The sequence below is a fragment of the Venustampulla echinocandica genome (assembly GCF_003357145.1).
Source record: "Venustampulla echinocandica strain BP 5553 chromosome Unknown scaffold_5, whole genome shotgun sequence".
Classification (NCBI taxonomy): Eukaryota; Fungi; Ascomycota; class Leotiomycetes; order Helotiales; family Pleuroascaceae; genus Venustampulla; species Venustampulla echinocandica.
Genome location: NW_022474210.1, coordinates 1,504,689 through 1,519,522, shown reverse-complemented (window position 1 = coordinate 1,519,522; position 14,834 = coordinate 1,504,689). Strand labels below are relative to the sequence as shown.

At 49.2% G+C, this 14,834-nt stretch overlaps 5 protein-coding genes across 5 annotated transcripts; 4 read left to right on the top strand and 1 right to left on the bottom strand.

Annotated features, from left to right (window-relative positions):
- Nucleotides 1-561: 561 nt before the first annotated feature.
- BP5553_07396 (uncharacterized protein) lies at nt 562-1,029 on the top strand (the record flags this gene model as incomplete). The annotated part of the gene is made up of 1 exon (XM_032016019.1): nt 562-1,029. One exon carries the CDS (start codon nt 562-564, stop codon nt 1,027-1,029), a length of 468 nt encoding a protein of 155 aa, XP_031868288.1.
- An 838-nt stretch (nt 1,030-1,867) lies between these two features.
- BP5553_07395 (uncharacterized protein) lies at nt 1,868-4,566 on the top strand (the record flags this gene model as incomplete). The annotated part of the gene is made up of 2 exons (XM_032016018.1): nt 1,868-1,956; nt 2,013-4,566. The coding sequence occupies 2 exons, from the start codon at nt 1,868-1,870 to the stop codon at nt 4,564-4,566; spliced, it is 2,643 nt and encodes an 880-aa protein (XP_031868287.1).
- Nucleotides 4,567-5,875: 1,309 nt separating this feature from the next.
- On the top strand, nt 5,876-8,726 carry BP5553_07394 (Uncharacterized protein; the record flags this gene model as incomplete). The annotated part of the gene is made up of 4 exons (XM_032016017.1): nt 5,876-6,434; nt 6,495-7,130; nt 7,176-7,735; nt 7,782-8,726. The coding sequence occupies 4 exons, from the start codon at nt 5,876-5,878 to the stop codon at nt 8,724-8,726; spliced, it is 2,700 nt and encodes an 899-aa protein (XP_031868286.1).
- Nucleotides 8,727-10,216: 1,490 nt separating this feature from the next.
- Nucleotides 10,217-12,017, bottom strand: BP5553_07393 (uncharacterized protein; the record flags this gene model as incomplete). Its single annotated transcript, XM_032016016.1, has 5 exons — nt 10,217-10,904; nt 10,954-11,147; nt 11,193-11,403; nt 11,452-11,801; nt 11,949-12,017. The coding sequence occupies 5 exons, from the start codon at nt 12,015-12,017 to the stop codon at nt 10,217-10,219; spliced, it is 1,512 nt and encodes a 503-aa protein (XP_031868285.1).
- A 1,571-nt stretch (nt 12,018-13,588) lies between these two features.
- BP5553_07392 (Mannose 6-phosphate receptor) lies at nt 13,589-14,705 on the top strand (the record flags this gene model as incomplete). The annotated part of the gene is made up of 3 exons (XM_032016015.1): nt 13,589-13,862; nt 13,915-14,410; nt 14,510-14,705. 3 exons carry the CDS (start codon nt 13,589-13,591, stop codon nt 14,703-14,705), a joined length of 966 nt encoding a protein of 321 aa, XP_031868284.1.
- Nucleotides 14,706-14,834: the final 129 nt, after the last annotated feature.

Below are 14,834 nucleotides of genomic sequence, written 5' to 3'. Positions count from 1 at the left end.
GCTCTTCTATCAGAGGGTGAGGTTTGCCGTTTTCAGCCCACCAAGATCAAGTCAAGAGGTTTGCAAAAGCCGAGAACTTACCAATTTGAGACCATACCATCTCAGTCAACGCGCCAATAAATTGCGGTGTGGCAGTCGTGTTCATGCGGAGAGTCTCCTCGTCGACCATTTTTCCAATTGAGAACCAGAGAGATGCTTTAAGGCGCTTGAAAATGTCAGATTTGGATACATGCATTACACAAGGAAGAGAATATCATATACTTGCCTCCTGGTATTCATCATCCCTTGGCTCCGCCATGCTGAATCATGAGGGTTATTTGGATGTAGGTGGATGGAGATCGAACCCGTCGCGTCATAAGTAGGGAGACCCGTCTGCCGGGGTTTAACCGTTGATAACAAATTTGGGCCTTTATCGAGGGAGAAGGAATTGCAAATAAATCACTCACGCCCGAAACATTTCTTCTCTTTCAATTCCTCCATTGATGTGGACCAGGGCCGTCATATGAAATAACCCAGTACTACTTACTATCTGCTATATATTGCCTCCCTGCATACCTCGCCATGGCAGAACTCATTGCTAAATATGGTGGCAACTTCGTCCGGAACCTCCGCAAAACTTTCGACGGCATGACGCTGGAAAAGTATGTTCGTCTCATCGCTGTCGTCGGGGCCTACCTACTACTCCGCCCATATATCATGAAGCTAGGCGCGAAAATTCAAGCAAAAGAGCACGAGAAGGAGATCGACCTGGAAGAACCGGAAGGCCCGAAGGCCAAGATATCCCCGAACATGTTACGAGGCCATGGAGGCAAGGAGGTGGAAATAGGGGATAGTGAGAGCGAAGAAGAAGGAGAAGGGGACACAACTGGTGCAAATTGGGGGAAGAAGGCGAGGAAAAGACAACGGCAACAGGACAAGAAACTTCTGGCGGCAATCGAGGAGCGGCACAGGCAATTGCAGGAGGATGACGAGGATAAGGATATTATGGAATACCTGGTCGATTACGAGGAAGGAAAGGACGGTTGGTAGAGCTTTCGCGGTCCTATTGTACAAGATATATTGCTGGGAAGGCTTTTTGGACCATTGTATCACTGGGTTACTCGGCGTTCGGGGGAGGATGCGTCAAGAGATGGGATGCAGTTGGACGGGCCGCAGGAACTAAGACATAGCAGAGAGTATTAATTCTCCAGCACAATACATACGAACGGTTTCCCTCGATTGTTCCGTTGGGAGTTGAGGAAGTTTCCGTGGGGCTCGATGATATAGTAGTGGTGACCACAGTACTATACCGGACGGGGGGCGCAGAACAGCCATGTACTGTACTGAAGTGCTGTCGAGGCTGGGACACTTGCCACCAACTCATTCGCTCGTTGGAATACCGAATGGGATAATTAATAGACTCTCGTTGGGTGTCGGACGGGGGACTACAGTACGGATACTGCACGCCATCCCATGCAAGCTGCCCCTCCACCGACATACCACATCTCAAGACTTATGATCTGCTCCGCTGACTTTGAAGACAAAGTATTGCCCAGGCCATCCCATCGACAAGAAGCTCAGCACTCGTAAGGGGGTTTCTGCAGGCCAAGAGGCTCAAGAGCCAAAATTAATTATTGGCGACGAATTCCTGCGGCCGCCATTGACTGGTACACGGTGTGTGCTCCGTAGCCCTGCAACACCCCACCTCCGCCACTCAAAGGGCGAAAGCCAGTCGCCTCAACATTGATGCTCATGATGCGAGACGATACGATGCCTTGATGGCTTATGAATGCTTTACTGTTCTGCGATTCCATTTTCGAATTCCGAGGCGTCTTATGGCCTCGACAGCGGTGTGAGGGCAGCCCTAAGCTAAACATCAGCGATCACCATGGAAGGGTCTCGACATGATATCAACGAGCTGCTGACTCGTGGCTTTTTCACGACGACGAGAGGGAAGAGCCCAGCTCCTCCTCCGAGGTATGTTCGATGCGAGGATGCGGCTGATCCTGTCCCGTGGCTAACCTGGTTTCAAGAGCTCCGCGATCCTATCTCGAATCCGATTATGAACCGCAGCACGAGCGCAGCACGAGTCGAGTTAGTAGACAACGAGGGCCTCGACCCACAGTAGAAGATGAAGCAGTATCACTAGCTCGAGAATCTTCTGCTACCTGCGTGCCCACCTCCTACGAGCCTCCCTTTCGAGGACCCATCGACCAGGTCCCCATTATACTCGACGTTCATGAGGCTCCCGGTGAGGTTGCAAGCCTCCACGCAGAGCCGGATAGAGGGGAAGCGGGTAGCAAATATGAGAGGCGATTTGTGCTACTCCCTCGATCTGGATCGGACTCGTCAGAATCGGAGGATGAAGTTAGGAAGCGCAAAGATAGAGGTAAGGGCGAAGCCATGAAGGATAAGTTCCTGGGGAAAGGAGACAACGATACCCCGCAGCCATCTGTTCAACGACGAAGGAGCAGGCAAGACTTGCCGGCTCTTCAGACAAAGCTACCCAGAGAATTGCCACCACAATATCGACGAAGCGTTTCTGAGACGCCGAAGGCTCAAACTCCTACTCCACGACCTGCTGGAGAGGCCTTCCTCTCACCTGATGTCTCCAGAGGCAAGGGGGATCATTTCAGCTCATCTGCACCACGATACCAATCGGAGAGCTTTGGAGGACGAGCTACGCCTGCCGGAAATGACAGGCGGCCAAGCTCGCGCTCAGGGACGCCGTCTTTCGAAAAGAGGCACAGCGGAGGGCTCGAAGCCCATTCTCGATCGCGACGCAACACCAATGACAAGTTGACTAGGCCACAACAGCTGGCAGAAGGATATGAACCTCGACGGTCAGGAAGACGCAGTCCGGGATATTTTGACCGGCCGACAACAAGCCATTCTTCCAAATCTTCCCGCCATTCCAATACGAGGTATTCTAGCAGTAGTGATGATCTTGCGGATAGTGAATCGGATCAAGAACGCGAATACGGCAGCCGTGGCTCGCGAGGTTCTCGAGGCTCCCGAGGCCACAGGTCACCTTACCCGGATGATGACTACGATCATTCTCGGTCTCCATCAAGATCCAATGTATATCCTTCTAATAAGAAGGCTCACTCTAAACTTGCTTCACCATTAGCTTCGCCGAAAGTGTCGCCCAGCCAAATCCCTAGGGCTGATATGTTTGAAAGGAGTGAGACTTTTCCCAGGGATAGGAGAAACAGCCCAAAGCCACCGTTTTCACCGGCCCAGGAAACTACTCGACCAGACAAGCTAAGTCCTTTGGATGGTTCATCCAGAACTCGGTCAAGATCACGGTCAAACGCAACCCCTACCCTCGTGAAGCAAGAAACCCGTCCCACCGCATCGCTTCCAATTCCAATTCCTTCCAGAATTGATATCCATGCGCCAGGAGAAAATCGAAACGCCCCACCGTATCCTCTCGACGGGAACAGTCCAATCGCACCGCCTAGAAGTCCAAAACCTTTCTGGCAGCCCCCACCATTTCAACCTCCCTCCTCTAATTTGGAAAAGCCTGTTGGTTCCTATCGTCGATATTCTGAAGACATCGAGAAAGGTAGTATTCCAGCGCTGCCTCCATGTCCCCGGATGGCATATACTCGGGGCAGGAACGATTGGTTGACATTGCCAAATTGCCCATCTTTCGATATTTGTCCCTCGTGCTTCAACTCTACAATCGCTCCGACCGAGTTCCGCGATCTCTTTGTTCCTGCCCCTCCTAGATCATCGAGTGTTGAGGTCATTTGCGATTTTGGAAGTTCGCCTTGGTACCGCATTGCATGGTTATTGACTCTTAAGGAAAGAAGGAGAGATCTGAAACCTTTTTATGGGCTAGCAAATATTTGTGCAAACGAGCAACCTTGTGTTGGCAAGCAGGAAGCCACCAGGAGATGGCAATCGGTCATCGATCCAAAGACAGGCTCTCCGATTCGAAATTTCAACGTATGTGACAACTGCGTTAAGAGCGTGGAAACATTGCTACCATCCACCAGGGGTGTATTCGTCAGAAAGGAGAGCCATGGCTCATCTAGATCTACACGGATATGTGATTTACGCTTCGAAAGCAAGCGCTTCGTCCAATACTTTGATACGTTAGAGGTGACTGCCGACCGCGCTAATCAACATGATACCGATCCGGATACGAGAAATTTTGCTAGCCTTGCAAGGCGGTTCGCGTCAATAGATGAATGTGAAAGCGACAAGGATCTCATTGATCGGAAGTGGCATGTCATCACACAGCTTCCTGAGTTCACTGTCTGTGAAGAGTGTTTCGACGAAGTGGTATGGCCGGAGCTGGAGGAGAGAAAGTCTATCCCTTTGCTCTTTAATAAATCCGTAGCTCGCCTACCGAAAGCATCCTGTCAGCTGTACTCCCCCAAGATGAGGGGTATTTTTAGGACGGCGGTGGATGCGGATGATTACAAGTTACTTGCGAGCAAAGCAAGGGAGAGGAAAACAATCGAAGTAGCGTATAAGGCGAATGTAGCGGAGTTGAAGAGGCAGGAGAGGTTGAATCCGGCCGCTATACAGAAGGAGCTTAAGAGGGTGGAGGAGGAGTGGAGGAGATGGGAATAGATAGAAGGAAAAAGGATAGGTAGATCATGATTCATGAATGATGATAATGAACCTCATAATGTTCGATATAGCCTCCAGGCAGGCAGCTGCTGTTCTCTCGATTTGTGTAGCCTCCCCCCCAGGATGGTTTACAACTCCGGAAAGGGGAACTTGACTTGTTGGTTAATAGTTTCACTGCTGGTCAAGTTTGTACTTGCTGCTCCCCCCGTACTTCGATAGGCATTTCTCTCAACTTTTCGTACTTCTAGTGGCTCTAGTTGATCAGTCATGTGATAAGTCACATGTGTCGCCCATGGAATGAATACCTCTGTTGCATGTCGCACACCAAGGGGTAAAATCTCTCAAGAGATCGGGGACATTTTATTTACTAACTAAGGAAGGTAAGGTACTGACTTATTTACATTCCAGGTTGGACACTTGATACTTACTCGCACAGCAGCAAACCCAACCTTTAACTCTTTCTCCCGGTTTCTCTGCAACAGGTTACGCATGTACTGTACACACCAAACCTCTCTGGTTGCGTTCGTTCAACTGCGAAATGCCAGCAGCACGAACTGTTTGCTAATAATAAGTTGATTCTTGAGGCAGACAACACAGCCCACAGTCCTGGCTTAGCAAGCCTTGTCCCCGATCGTCCGGCGGCCCTGTGAGAATGGCGTTTCTTCGTAGGTACGTGGCGTCGTGGCAACGAGAACATGTCAACTCCGGATACTTCCTTCGTACAGAGTATTACATACAACGCTGATTGAGATGAGGCTGAGGCGTACTGTACATGTAGTCTTGAAGCCTCCGTGCAGTTCTTAGATTGCGGGCGGCTTGAGGCTCGCTCCCGGCGAGCCAATTCAGCCCTGAAACTGCGCCATACGCCACAACATCAAAGGGATCTGCTTCCGAAATACCCAATACTAACGAAGTACTTCTCGACTGCTCGCTCTCTGTCCAACGTCAGATTAACATCTGCGACATCAGCGACAGGGTAGGCTTAGTATGAGAGCACAAGGCGCCCAGGGCTCCAAGCTACTTGTCCCGACATGAATGGAAATTCGCTCGTGCCATACCTAGGGAAAGACTCCATCACCGCCTTTGCTTGCTGGTGCAAGCGTACTTCGTGCTGTAGACAAACTCACTTCTTCGTACTCCATGTTATATTTCCCAGCCCACTCCAACACGACTAAATGTTGGTTGCAGTACCATCGGTAGCGGTTGGTGGCACAGCCTCGAGATAGCAACCCCAGATTGCCCCCAGTCTTAACCACTGCCAACCGCGAACTGGGTCTTGCTGAGCCATTCCACTTCCAACTCGTTTAAGATGTCTAATAACTCGGATGAGAGACGTCTTTTGAGGCCAGAAGGAAGTGGTCTGTCGGAAACCTCTACCGCGGTGTCTTCCCCAAGCCCATCCTCGCCAACTTTCCACCGGCACGCCTATCATCGAATGGCTTCTGACGACCGAACGGACACCTACGACTTGTCGACCTTCTCTATCCACGGATTCGACTCTGAACCAGAAATCCATGGGCTGGGAATTACTCAAAGGCCACGGCCAACATCAATTGCGCGCGTACCCGTTGGTAGTCGATCGTCACTCTCCCCACAAGCATCCTCAAACCCTTTCGTGGGAGCGTCGCATGCCAGAAACCTATCAGCCGCGGAATCTTCAAATCCACCATCACCCTGGCAGCGATCCGATGCATATAATGAACAAAGCCCAGAGGAGGTGGGCGGACAAAATGGACAAGGCGGAAGGGGAAAACATTCATCTTTTACGGAAGACCTAGCTGATATTCGGGAGGAAGTGGCAGCCCAGACTTTTCCGCCAACGCCAACCGATAATGATAATGATGATGATAATTATAATGAAAATAATAGTAGGTGGAAAATACTCGCACATCACAATTCCGTCTATGCAGCTTATTGACCTTCGGTAGTACCAGGAGGATGTCCTCCAAAACGCGATATACATTCTCGCCGTACCAGTTGGCTGTCGATTTCAATATTTAGTCTATCCATATACTCGACTATATTCTCTGGCATCTGGTTAATTTTGGCAATCGTCCAGCCACGATATGGCCGAAGAATCCGCTCAGGCGGTTCTCTTACGCCTACCACAGCCTCAACCGTCTTTGCGCTTTTTGCAAAGACTATTGAATTATCCTTCGTCACCGTTTTTGTGACGTTTCTCGGACAAGTATTAAGTCGCCGGTCATTGATTAGAGGTGCCCGTGGAGTAACAATCGCAGAGATGACCATGCGAACCTGGGTCATACAACCAGGGTTCATGATCACGCATTGGAGAAACCTGCAGCATGCTGGCCTTTCGATACTCGGTGGTATTACGCTCACAGCCGCCGTTGCTGCAATGTTCTATACGACAGCATCGGATTCGATTGTCTCACCCCATTTGAAATATGGAAAGTATACAAAGATGACCATGCACGGGTTAGTAAGGATGAATTATGCCAATCCTTTCTACATATCAGATAGTTGTCAGACTCCGATTACCCCGCAAATCGATCCTGACTATTCTGGCTCCACCTGTCTCTCGATTGAACACGCTGGAGAAGGTAAGCTTTGTATTTTATAGGTGATCCTTCCGCTAACCGCCGTAGCGTATCACAATGCTATTGTCTTTCTCAACACCTGGGCGGATCTTAGCAATAGTAGCAATGGGCCCACTGATCTGTCTGGACGACCCCGCCCTCCAGCCATGCTATTTGACAATACCACAGTCCTAGGAAGTTGGGTCTCCTTGGGCACAAGCAATATGGCCGACGCCTATAAAAAGCATGGCCGGTTACTAAACAACGTCACTCTGTCAATGCCGCACGCTGGGGTGTTTGCCGCCGCAAGAGATGCTCGAAACAACATCCTACAACCGGAAGATCTCGATGGGGTAGGGGAATATTACGTGAGAGCGTCCGTGGTCAGCCCTTCTGTTAATGTCATGTGTGTCAATATGGATGCCAAAGAGGTTGCACCGTTGATCTATGTCACCTGGCCACATGCAAGAACAAATATCAGCACGATTCCCGGGCAAAAGATTGCTCAGCCAGACTATGACAAAGATGTTCATCCCGCGCCAGGCCGGGAATATTTGAATAGCACGGCGGTAGACGATATCTTTGAATGGGGTCCTAAATATGGTCGTCAACCGCCTGTTTTTCCAATGGTATGTAATATCTGCTTAGGATGCTCGAGTCGACTAACATAAACAGTACCCAATCGATTACAACTCAATTACCAACATTTCTGCCCCCCTCCCCAGCGATTCACTCTATCTACTCATCAAAGCCCCAAGTGCTACTACTACCGATTACACCATCTGCCAACTGCGGTCCTTTCTCTCGCCCGCCTGCAGCACCCAATATAATGTTACTGGAGCGAGTGGAGGCCACCTCGAGGCTCATTGTGAAGATGATGACGATGACATGGCATATGGGAAATCAGTTCCTGATGCTCCTACGACCCGCTCATCAGACTGGAGGAATGTTGCTCAGAACTGGATGCTGTCATTGTCATTGAACACGGGGATTTCAAATGCGAATGCGTCAAATTCAAGGCTTCTTGCCCAAATGATCCCAACGGTGTCAAATAACGCCAAACCAGAACTAAACCCTGCCATGCCAAGTATCGCTGAGACGCTCGCAGTCATGGTTGGTAATACGTTATTATTAAGCTCCACTGATGCGACATTTTATCACTATTGGGACGAGACATCTGCACGACTTGATACTGGCAAATATCAACCATTCAACTCTACTTTATCATCACAGCAATACACGTCGGGATACACGCAGCAGTGGCAAGCTATTTTCTACCTGGTTTTAATACTCGTGTTTGTCACGAACATTTTCTGCCTGATTTATTTCATCCTCCGCGCAGGGCTTGTTACGGATTACACCGAACCACAGAATATGTTCACTCTTGCTGTCAACAGCCCTGCTTCGCGCCGGCTGAGCGGGAGTTGTGCTGCTGGGCCAGAGCCGGATCAGCTGAACATAGGCTGGCAGGTGATTCAGGAAACTGGCTCTGGACATATTTACATCAAGGATGCCGGAGGTGGTGTTATAGAGGAATATGAACTGAGAAGGAGAAATCCTCATACGAAGTCTATATCTAGTTACAGTAAGCTGAGTAGCCCGAGAGATAGTCGGCTGTAACATATTGTTGAATTTTTAATCGTTACAATCATCTAATATTGTTGACTGCCGCTTGCCCATGATAAGACATTAATTCTTTACAATGCCTCAGTTTTGCTAAGACATTTGCTAATGATTGCCGATTCGTTGCAATGCCTCAGCTTTTGCTAAGACATTTACTGCAATTCCTTAAGCGATACAACCTTATCCCCGGCACTACGAAGACGCCTAGTAAACTTATAGACACTCTAACAATCCCCTGTATCTTGTACTTATCTATACCTTGTGGAACTATACTAGTAACTATAGTATTACAAGTCATGACTCAGACGTTTTCGTTTATATAATAGTACTTTTTTTCCCAGTAGAAAACTCAATCCTTTTAATAACACCTAACGAATTAGAAACCGCTACTTAGTATAGCCAAAGCCAAGTTGCCCGCCGGCCGGGACGAAAGGACTGGGAGAGAAAAGAGACCTCGACAAGACCACTTGATAACTAATCTGCACTGCTCGGTTTAGATATGTTTAAGTCTTAGCTGCACAGGCTACCTAGGAAGAAACGAGATGGAACACCCCACTTATAGAGAGCGGTAAAGTATTAGAACATACGTTTTCCTCTAGATATAATAGATACCTAGGTAATTAATAGTACTCTATGTTTCGTCGTTAGGAACAGTTACATTTGTCATGAGTACGGCATCTAAGCGATTAGTATTAGTACCTACAAGATTACTAGTAGTAGGAGTCTTTGTAGTAATGGCAATGTAGTATAGCACCGACTATGTAGGGCGAGGTATTAGAGCAACAGACTTGGCAAAGTCGAGTTATTGTAGAGAATCGGCCTTATTATTTAACGTACATATCGCGACTTATAGTTGCATTATAGGATTTTATCTTAACTCTATAGATCTTCCTTGTGCAAACTTCACTCGTTCTCTTCTGTATTATACTATAATTAAAAGCGAGAAGCGTGCCGAAGCGGCAGAGGCTGACTGTACTGTACACAAGCAGATCGTCAATTGGATTCGGTACGAGGAGGTCGCCAACTCAGTAGGACCCACCATAGTCGAAAAAAACAAATAAACTTAGAGGCCCTGGGCAGAGGGGGTTGCATCTAGTTCTGTCGCCTTTGCCACTATAAGGTTCAAGCCTTGCATGGAAATGCCACAATGTTAACCTACGTGGTACTAAGAGTCTTGCTACGTCCGCATTATATCACTAATTATCCCAAGTAGCATAAGGTCATAATGCATTAGGAAGCGACTTCAATTTATATCCCAAAGAATACAGTATCATGACCCAGGCAACCACCCTTCCTAACATATCCACGTCCAATCCACGGCTAGAGACGTAACGCAGCAGAAAATCAAGTCAGATTAACAGCAACACAACGCCAGGATAAACGCAGGTAGCATCAATGCAGGTAGCGACAGCGTAGGTAAACATCAGGGCGACCGACGAACAAGCTAGGCAGAGGAATCCAGATGCAAAACAACAAAAACTTCACCCTTAAGTGCGAACCACCGGAGTAAGCTTCACCATCAATGGGCGTTTCTCAATGAAGGTGATAACCTTCAAGCCCTTTAGCCAAGATTTGCTCTCCTCGGCGAGCTCGAAATCAAACTCCCACAGGAGGTTGGTCATAATCAGGCGCATCTCAGCATGGGCAAGATTTTGACCAAGGCAGTTGCGAGGACCGGCCGAGAATGACTGGCAAACCTTTCGATTATCTCCCTTGAACTCGAGGGGAGGATCGGCCAGCCAGCGCTCTGGAATAAACTCCTTGGGGCGAGTGAAGTTCAATGCGGAATGGCCGGCAGCATAAAGGTCCACGGCAACTTTGGTATCGCCTGGGATGAAGTGACCACTGATGGTGCAGCCTTCCGGGGGGGTGATGCGTCGGAGAGCTCCGGGAACAGGAGGAAACAACCGTAAAGCCTCGTTGAGCACGGCGACTAAGTAGGTAACGTTGGAGACGTTTGTCAAGTTGATCTCATCGGGTGATTTGTATGATGTCCGGATAGCGTCAGTAAGTTTCGCCATAACGGGCGGGTTGCGGAGAAGATGGTAGGTCAAGCCAGAAAGTACACTGGCTGTTGATTCTGAACCTCCAACCATCAAAGCTACAACAGTCTCGAGCAACTCCTGGTAGCTAACTCCATTTGGCGTGTCCAACAACTTCAATGCAGGTTCTACGCTAAGTTTGATCAGTAGTCATCGACAGAGGCAGATAGAAGGGTTCTCACAAGTCCGGCCGAGATTCAGTATAGCCTAGGCGCCGGTCCAGTTTCTCCTTGGTCATAGTCGTATGTCGGCTAGCAGCCTCCCGGAAATTCCTTGGGACCATAGCCATCAGGATAGGGGTGAGGGGCCAGAAGTATTGGGTCAATCCAAGCATAAAGGCAGCAGCAACAAACTCGAAGACATCTAGGACCCAGGCCTAGGTTGTTAGCAAGTCTATAGTTGTGGAAGGAGATGTACTTACATGCAGCGTTGAAGTCTCCAAGCAGGCAAAAGATTCGCCGAACGTCAGGTCGCCGATTACGTCGAAGGTAGTGAAGTTATACCATTGGAGGATATTAACCGGCTGGGCGCAGTTCTCATGCAGTTTGGAGACAAGTTGGCTGATATACTTCTGCAAGATTGGTTCCTGCTCTCGCACAGATTTTTCAGAGAATGCGGAGGAGAAATTTCGCCTGTGCAAAGTATTAGTATTAGCTTGCCAATCCATACAGTATACAAACCTAATGCGATTGTGTACATCATCGGGGATAGGCCATGGACCAAGACCAACGACGCCGCTCGCAGGCGGAAGAAAATCGTAGGGGTTCTTTCCAAGCTGGGGTTTTCCTGGTTGCTTCATATAGATATCGCCCCATGCAGATGCGGTAATGAATGATACTTCGTCGGGTGCAAGACGGACGATCGGGCCATATTTGTCGTGGAGCTCAGCAATCCGGTATGGCAGGTAACCCGTGTATCCGTTATAAGCCATGGGGATCCTAGTGAGAGCCCAGAGGCGTGGACCAGGGTGTTTCGATAGGGGGTGAATGTACAATCTATAAAAAGCAACGCTAGAGCAGAAGACCAAAGCCTGAAGACAGTCAGCATCATTCTCAACTCATAACGACAAGGGCTCCGCTAGTAGGAATGTTCAAGAACCAGGAGACTTGTCCCAGGGTTGGTGATAACACAGCAAGAGGGGAGCAAGGGTGAAAAGTAAACGTGAAAGGCCACTTACAGCCGTTGCCAAAAGTTGGAGGTAGGACATTGCTAGGGCGGCCTGTTTGAGAGGATCAATGACGGTCATAGTGAGGCGGGTGGGACGCCACAGACCCTCGACAGTCAGCTTCTATACGATAAGTAGAGACTGGTTATTGCTAGTGCCGTACTCTTCAAAGGCAGACACTGTATTTGCAAAGTTAGAGTTGAAAGCAGAAGAGGAGGGCGGGGGGAGAGCGGGGGATATAAGTTGGGCGGTGTGGTCAGCGTGGGTCGTAGTTTGTCTTTCCAAGTTTATCAGAAGACATACATTCATCTCTCGCTTGGCCTTCTATCACCGTCAATGTCAGCTTACCAGTTAACAGTAACTGCTACGAAGTATCAATGACAGTATCCCATGCTTGGATTTTATTGGGCATAACCACATAGCAGTGATAGGTTCAGAATGCTCTGGACTGGCTCTTCTTCAAATAAGCAAAAGGGTTGGGTAGATTCAGCGAAGCAGATGGATAAATCTGAATCAAAGGACTCGACAGCCCGGATGTTGACACAAAATGGGTACAACACCAACATGTGGCGCCGTCAGCCAGCATTCCTCACCAAATCATCGAATCGTAGCTGTATACCGGGAGGCGTAGCCCTTCCAGCGTAGTTAGGGTGGTATGCAAACCAATAGCAAGTAGGCTGATTCAAATAAAGTAAAGATGGCTATCGCATAAGAAGATATCAATATAATCTCAAGGCTTCTTGGGCTAAAGCTTGAAGGCGTATACCATGTCCCATGCCCTGTGTGCCGTTTCCCCACTTGTAAAGGGAACTAGTAGCAAGGCATTAAGAACATCTCTCATCCTCATACAAGATTGCTGCATGTCTATATCCAAGCTCCAACCGAGAGGCAAGTTTTGGACGAATACATGCATCGATATCAATAAAGCATCGCTTGGACAGCGCTCTTGCAACAGAGAATGAACGAAAGCAGAGGCAAAGGGACATGGAGCGCTTGCACTCCCACAAACTCAGCGCACAAAGTCATGGAGGGATTGGATCGTCTTGCGGCAAGACTTTGCCATGCAGCAAATGTCCATATACTGGCGGCCGCCTTCTTATGATGGCGCTCACGTCTGCTGTTGGAGGCGCTCTCTGCGCATTAAGTACATGAGCAACAGCCATCTGAACGGGATTCGCAAGCACGCCCAGTCTGCAAGTAGATCCCGATATGGCATGGACACTGTGGTTCTGTTCGATACCGCTCTCTATTGGAGTTGGTGGATGCGAGGGATGGGCGAGACGGCTTCACAGTGCTGGTGGCTCAGGAGAACAGGAGAACTACCGACAGATACAGATCCGGTACTCGTAGCCGAGATCATGTGATCAGGTGGCTCAGATCACGTGATAGTCCTCCTAACCGTGAATGGGAATTCTGCCGCAGCTGACTAACCCCAGGCTTCAAGCCATGCGACTGCGAATGGTCATCCATCCAGATGATGCGTGTGCGCCTCGTGAGACAGCTCCCTCTGTATAACGCTCATATCCTACCATTGCTGCATTGTATGATTCTTGATACCTTTTCTACCAGTTAAACCTACTTCGCCTTGTGCTTTTATCCCTCCTGGACGACTCTCCGGGTTCCGCGTTGTCATTTCCAAGCATCGCCCAGCCATGCGGCACCCCCAAAGCTTGGCCGACGCGGCCATACTCACTATATTTCTCCTGCCGTCCCTCACAGCAGCAGTGGGAAACATAGACTGCAACCATGTACGCGTGGATGGCATAGGGTTTACTTTCAAAGAACTAGGAGGACCCCGATCAGCCCAACATAGCTTCGACAGGGGCCAAAGCTTCCTAAACACCACATACACTATCGACATCTGCCGACCGCTGAAGAAAAGTTCTGGCTCTGATCCAAAGGCCAAATGTCCTAGTTTTACACGATGTAAGCGACAAGTCCAGGAATCTCAAGCTAAGTGCTTGCTAATGTTATTTAGTGTGTGCCGTGGAGCGATTTGTATCGAAGGATGGGACCACGGATGTTATCCAAGATGCTTATCCAGTTGCCGGCGAGCTGAAGACAAACGGAGGCGGTGATATGAACGCCAAGTGGTCACGATTAAAGGGATCCATATCTCATGAGGATTCGAAGAAGGAAGGCTTGCTTCTTGAAATACACGGGGGTTACAAGAAGACGGATACGGAGAAGAAGAGGCGGCAGAGGGCCGTTATTGAATTTCTCTGCGATAGAGAGAAGACGGGGTTAGAGAATCTGCCGGAGCCCAAGGATACATATGATAAGGGCAAGGAGAAGCGGGCGGAAGATGCCCCTGAGGAGGAGACCGATTTAACTCCCAGCTTGACCTTCGACTCGTATGATACGGAAGGAGATGAAGATACCCTGCGGTTGGAATGGAGGACTAAGTGGGCATGCGAGGATTCCAAGAAGCAGCAAGATGAGGCGAACCGGTCACATTGGGGATTCTTTACGTGGTTTGTGATAGTGTATGCTCCCTGACCCTTCCCCCTGTTCCCCAAAGGCCATTCTCTACTCCAATGCATAGACCTTGATCTAACAACTTCTTCCTCCAGCGCCTTCCTCTCCACAGCGGCATACCTAATCTTCGGCTCCTGGCTCAATTACAACCGTTATGGCGCTCGTGGCTGGGACCTGCTACCCCACGGCGATGCCATCCGAGATGTCCCGTACCTCCTCCGAGATTGGATCCGAAGAGTTGTCAACACCATACAAGGGGGCGGAAGTAGGGGAGGTTACGCAGCTGTATGAAAATGGAGAAACTGGGTTTCAAGACTTCACGCTGCACGAGAGCAGATGGAGAGGCAGACAGGACCTATTTGGGGAAATTATAGCCAAGGAAGCAGGGTGGCTGCTAGCTAGCGGAGGGAAGTGCATGTC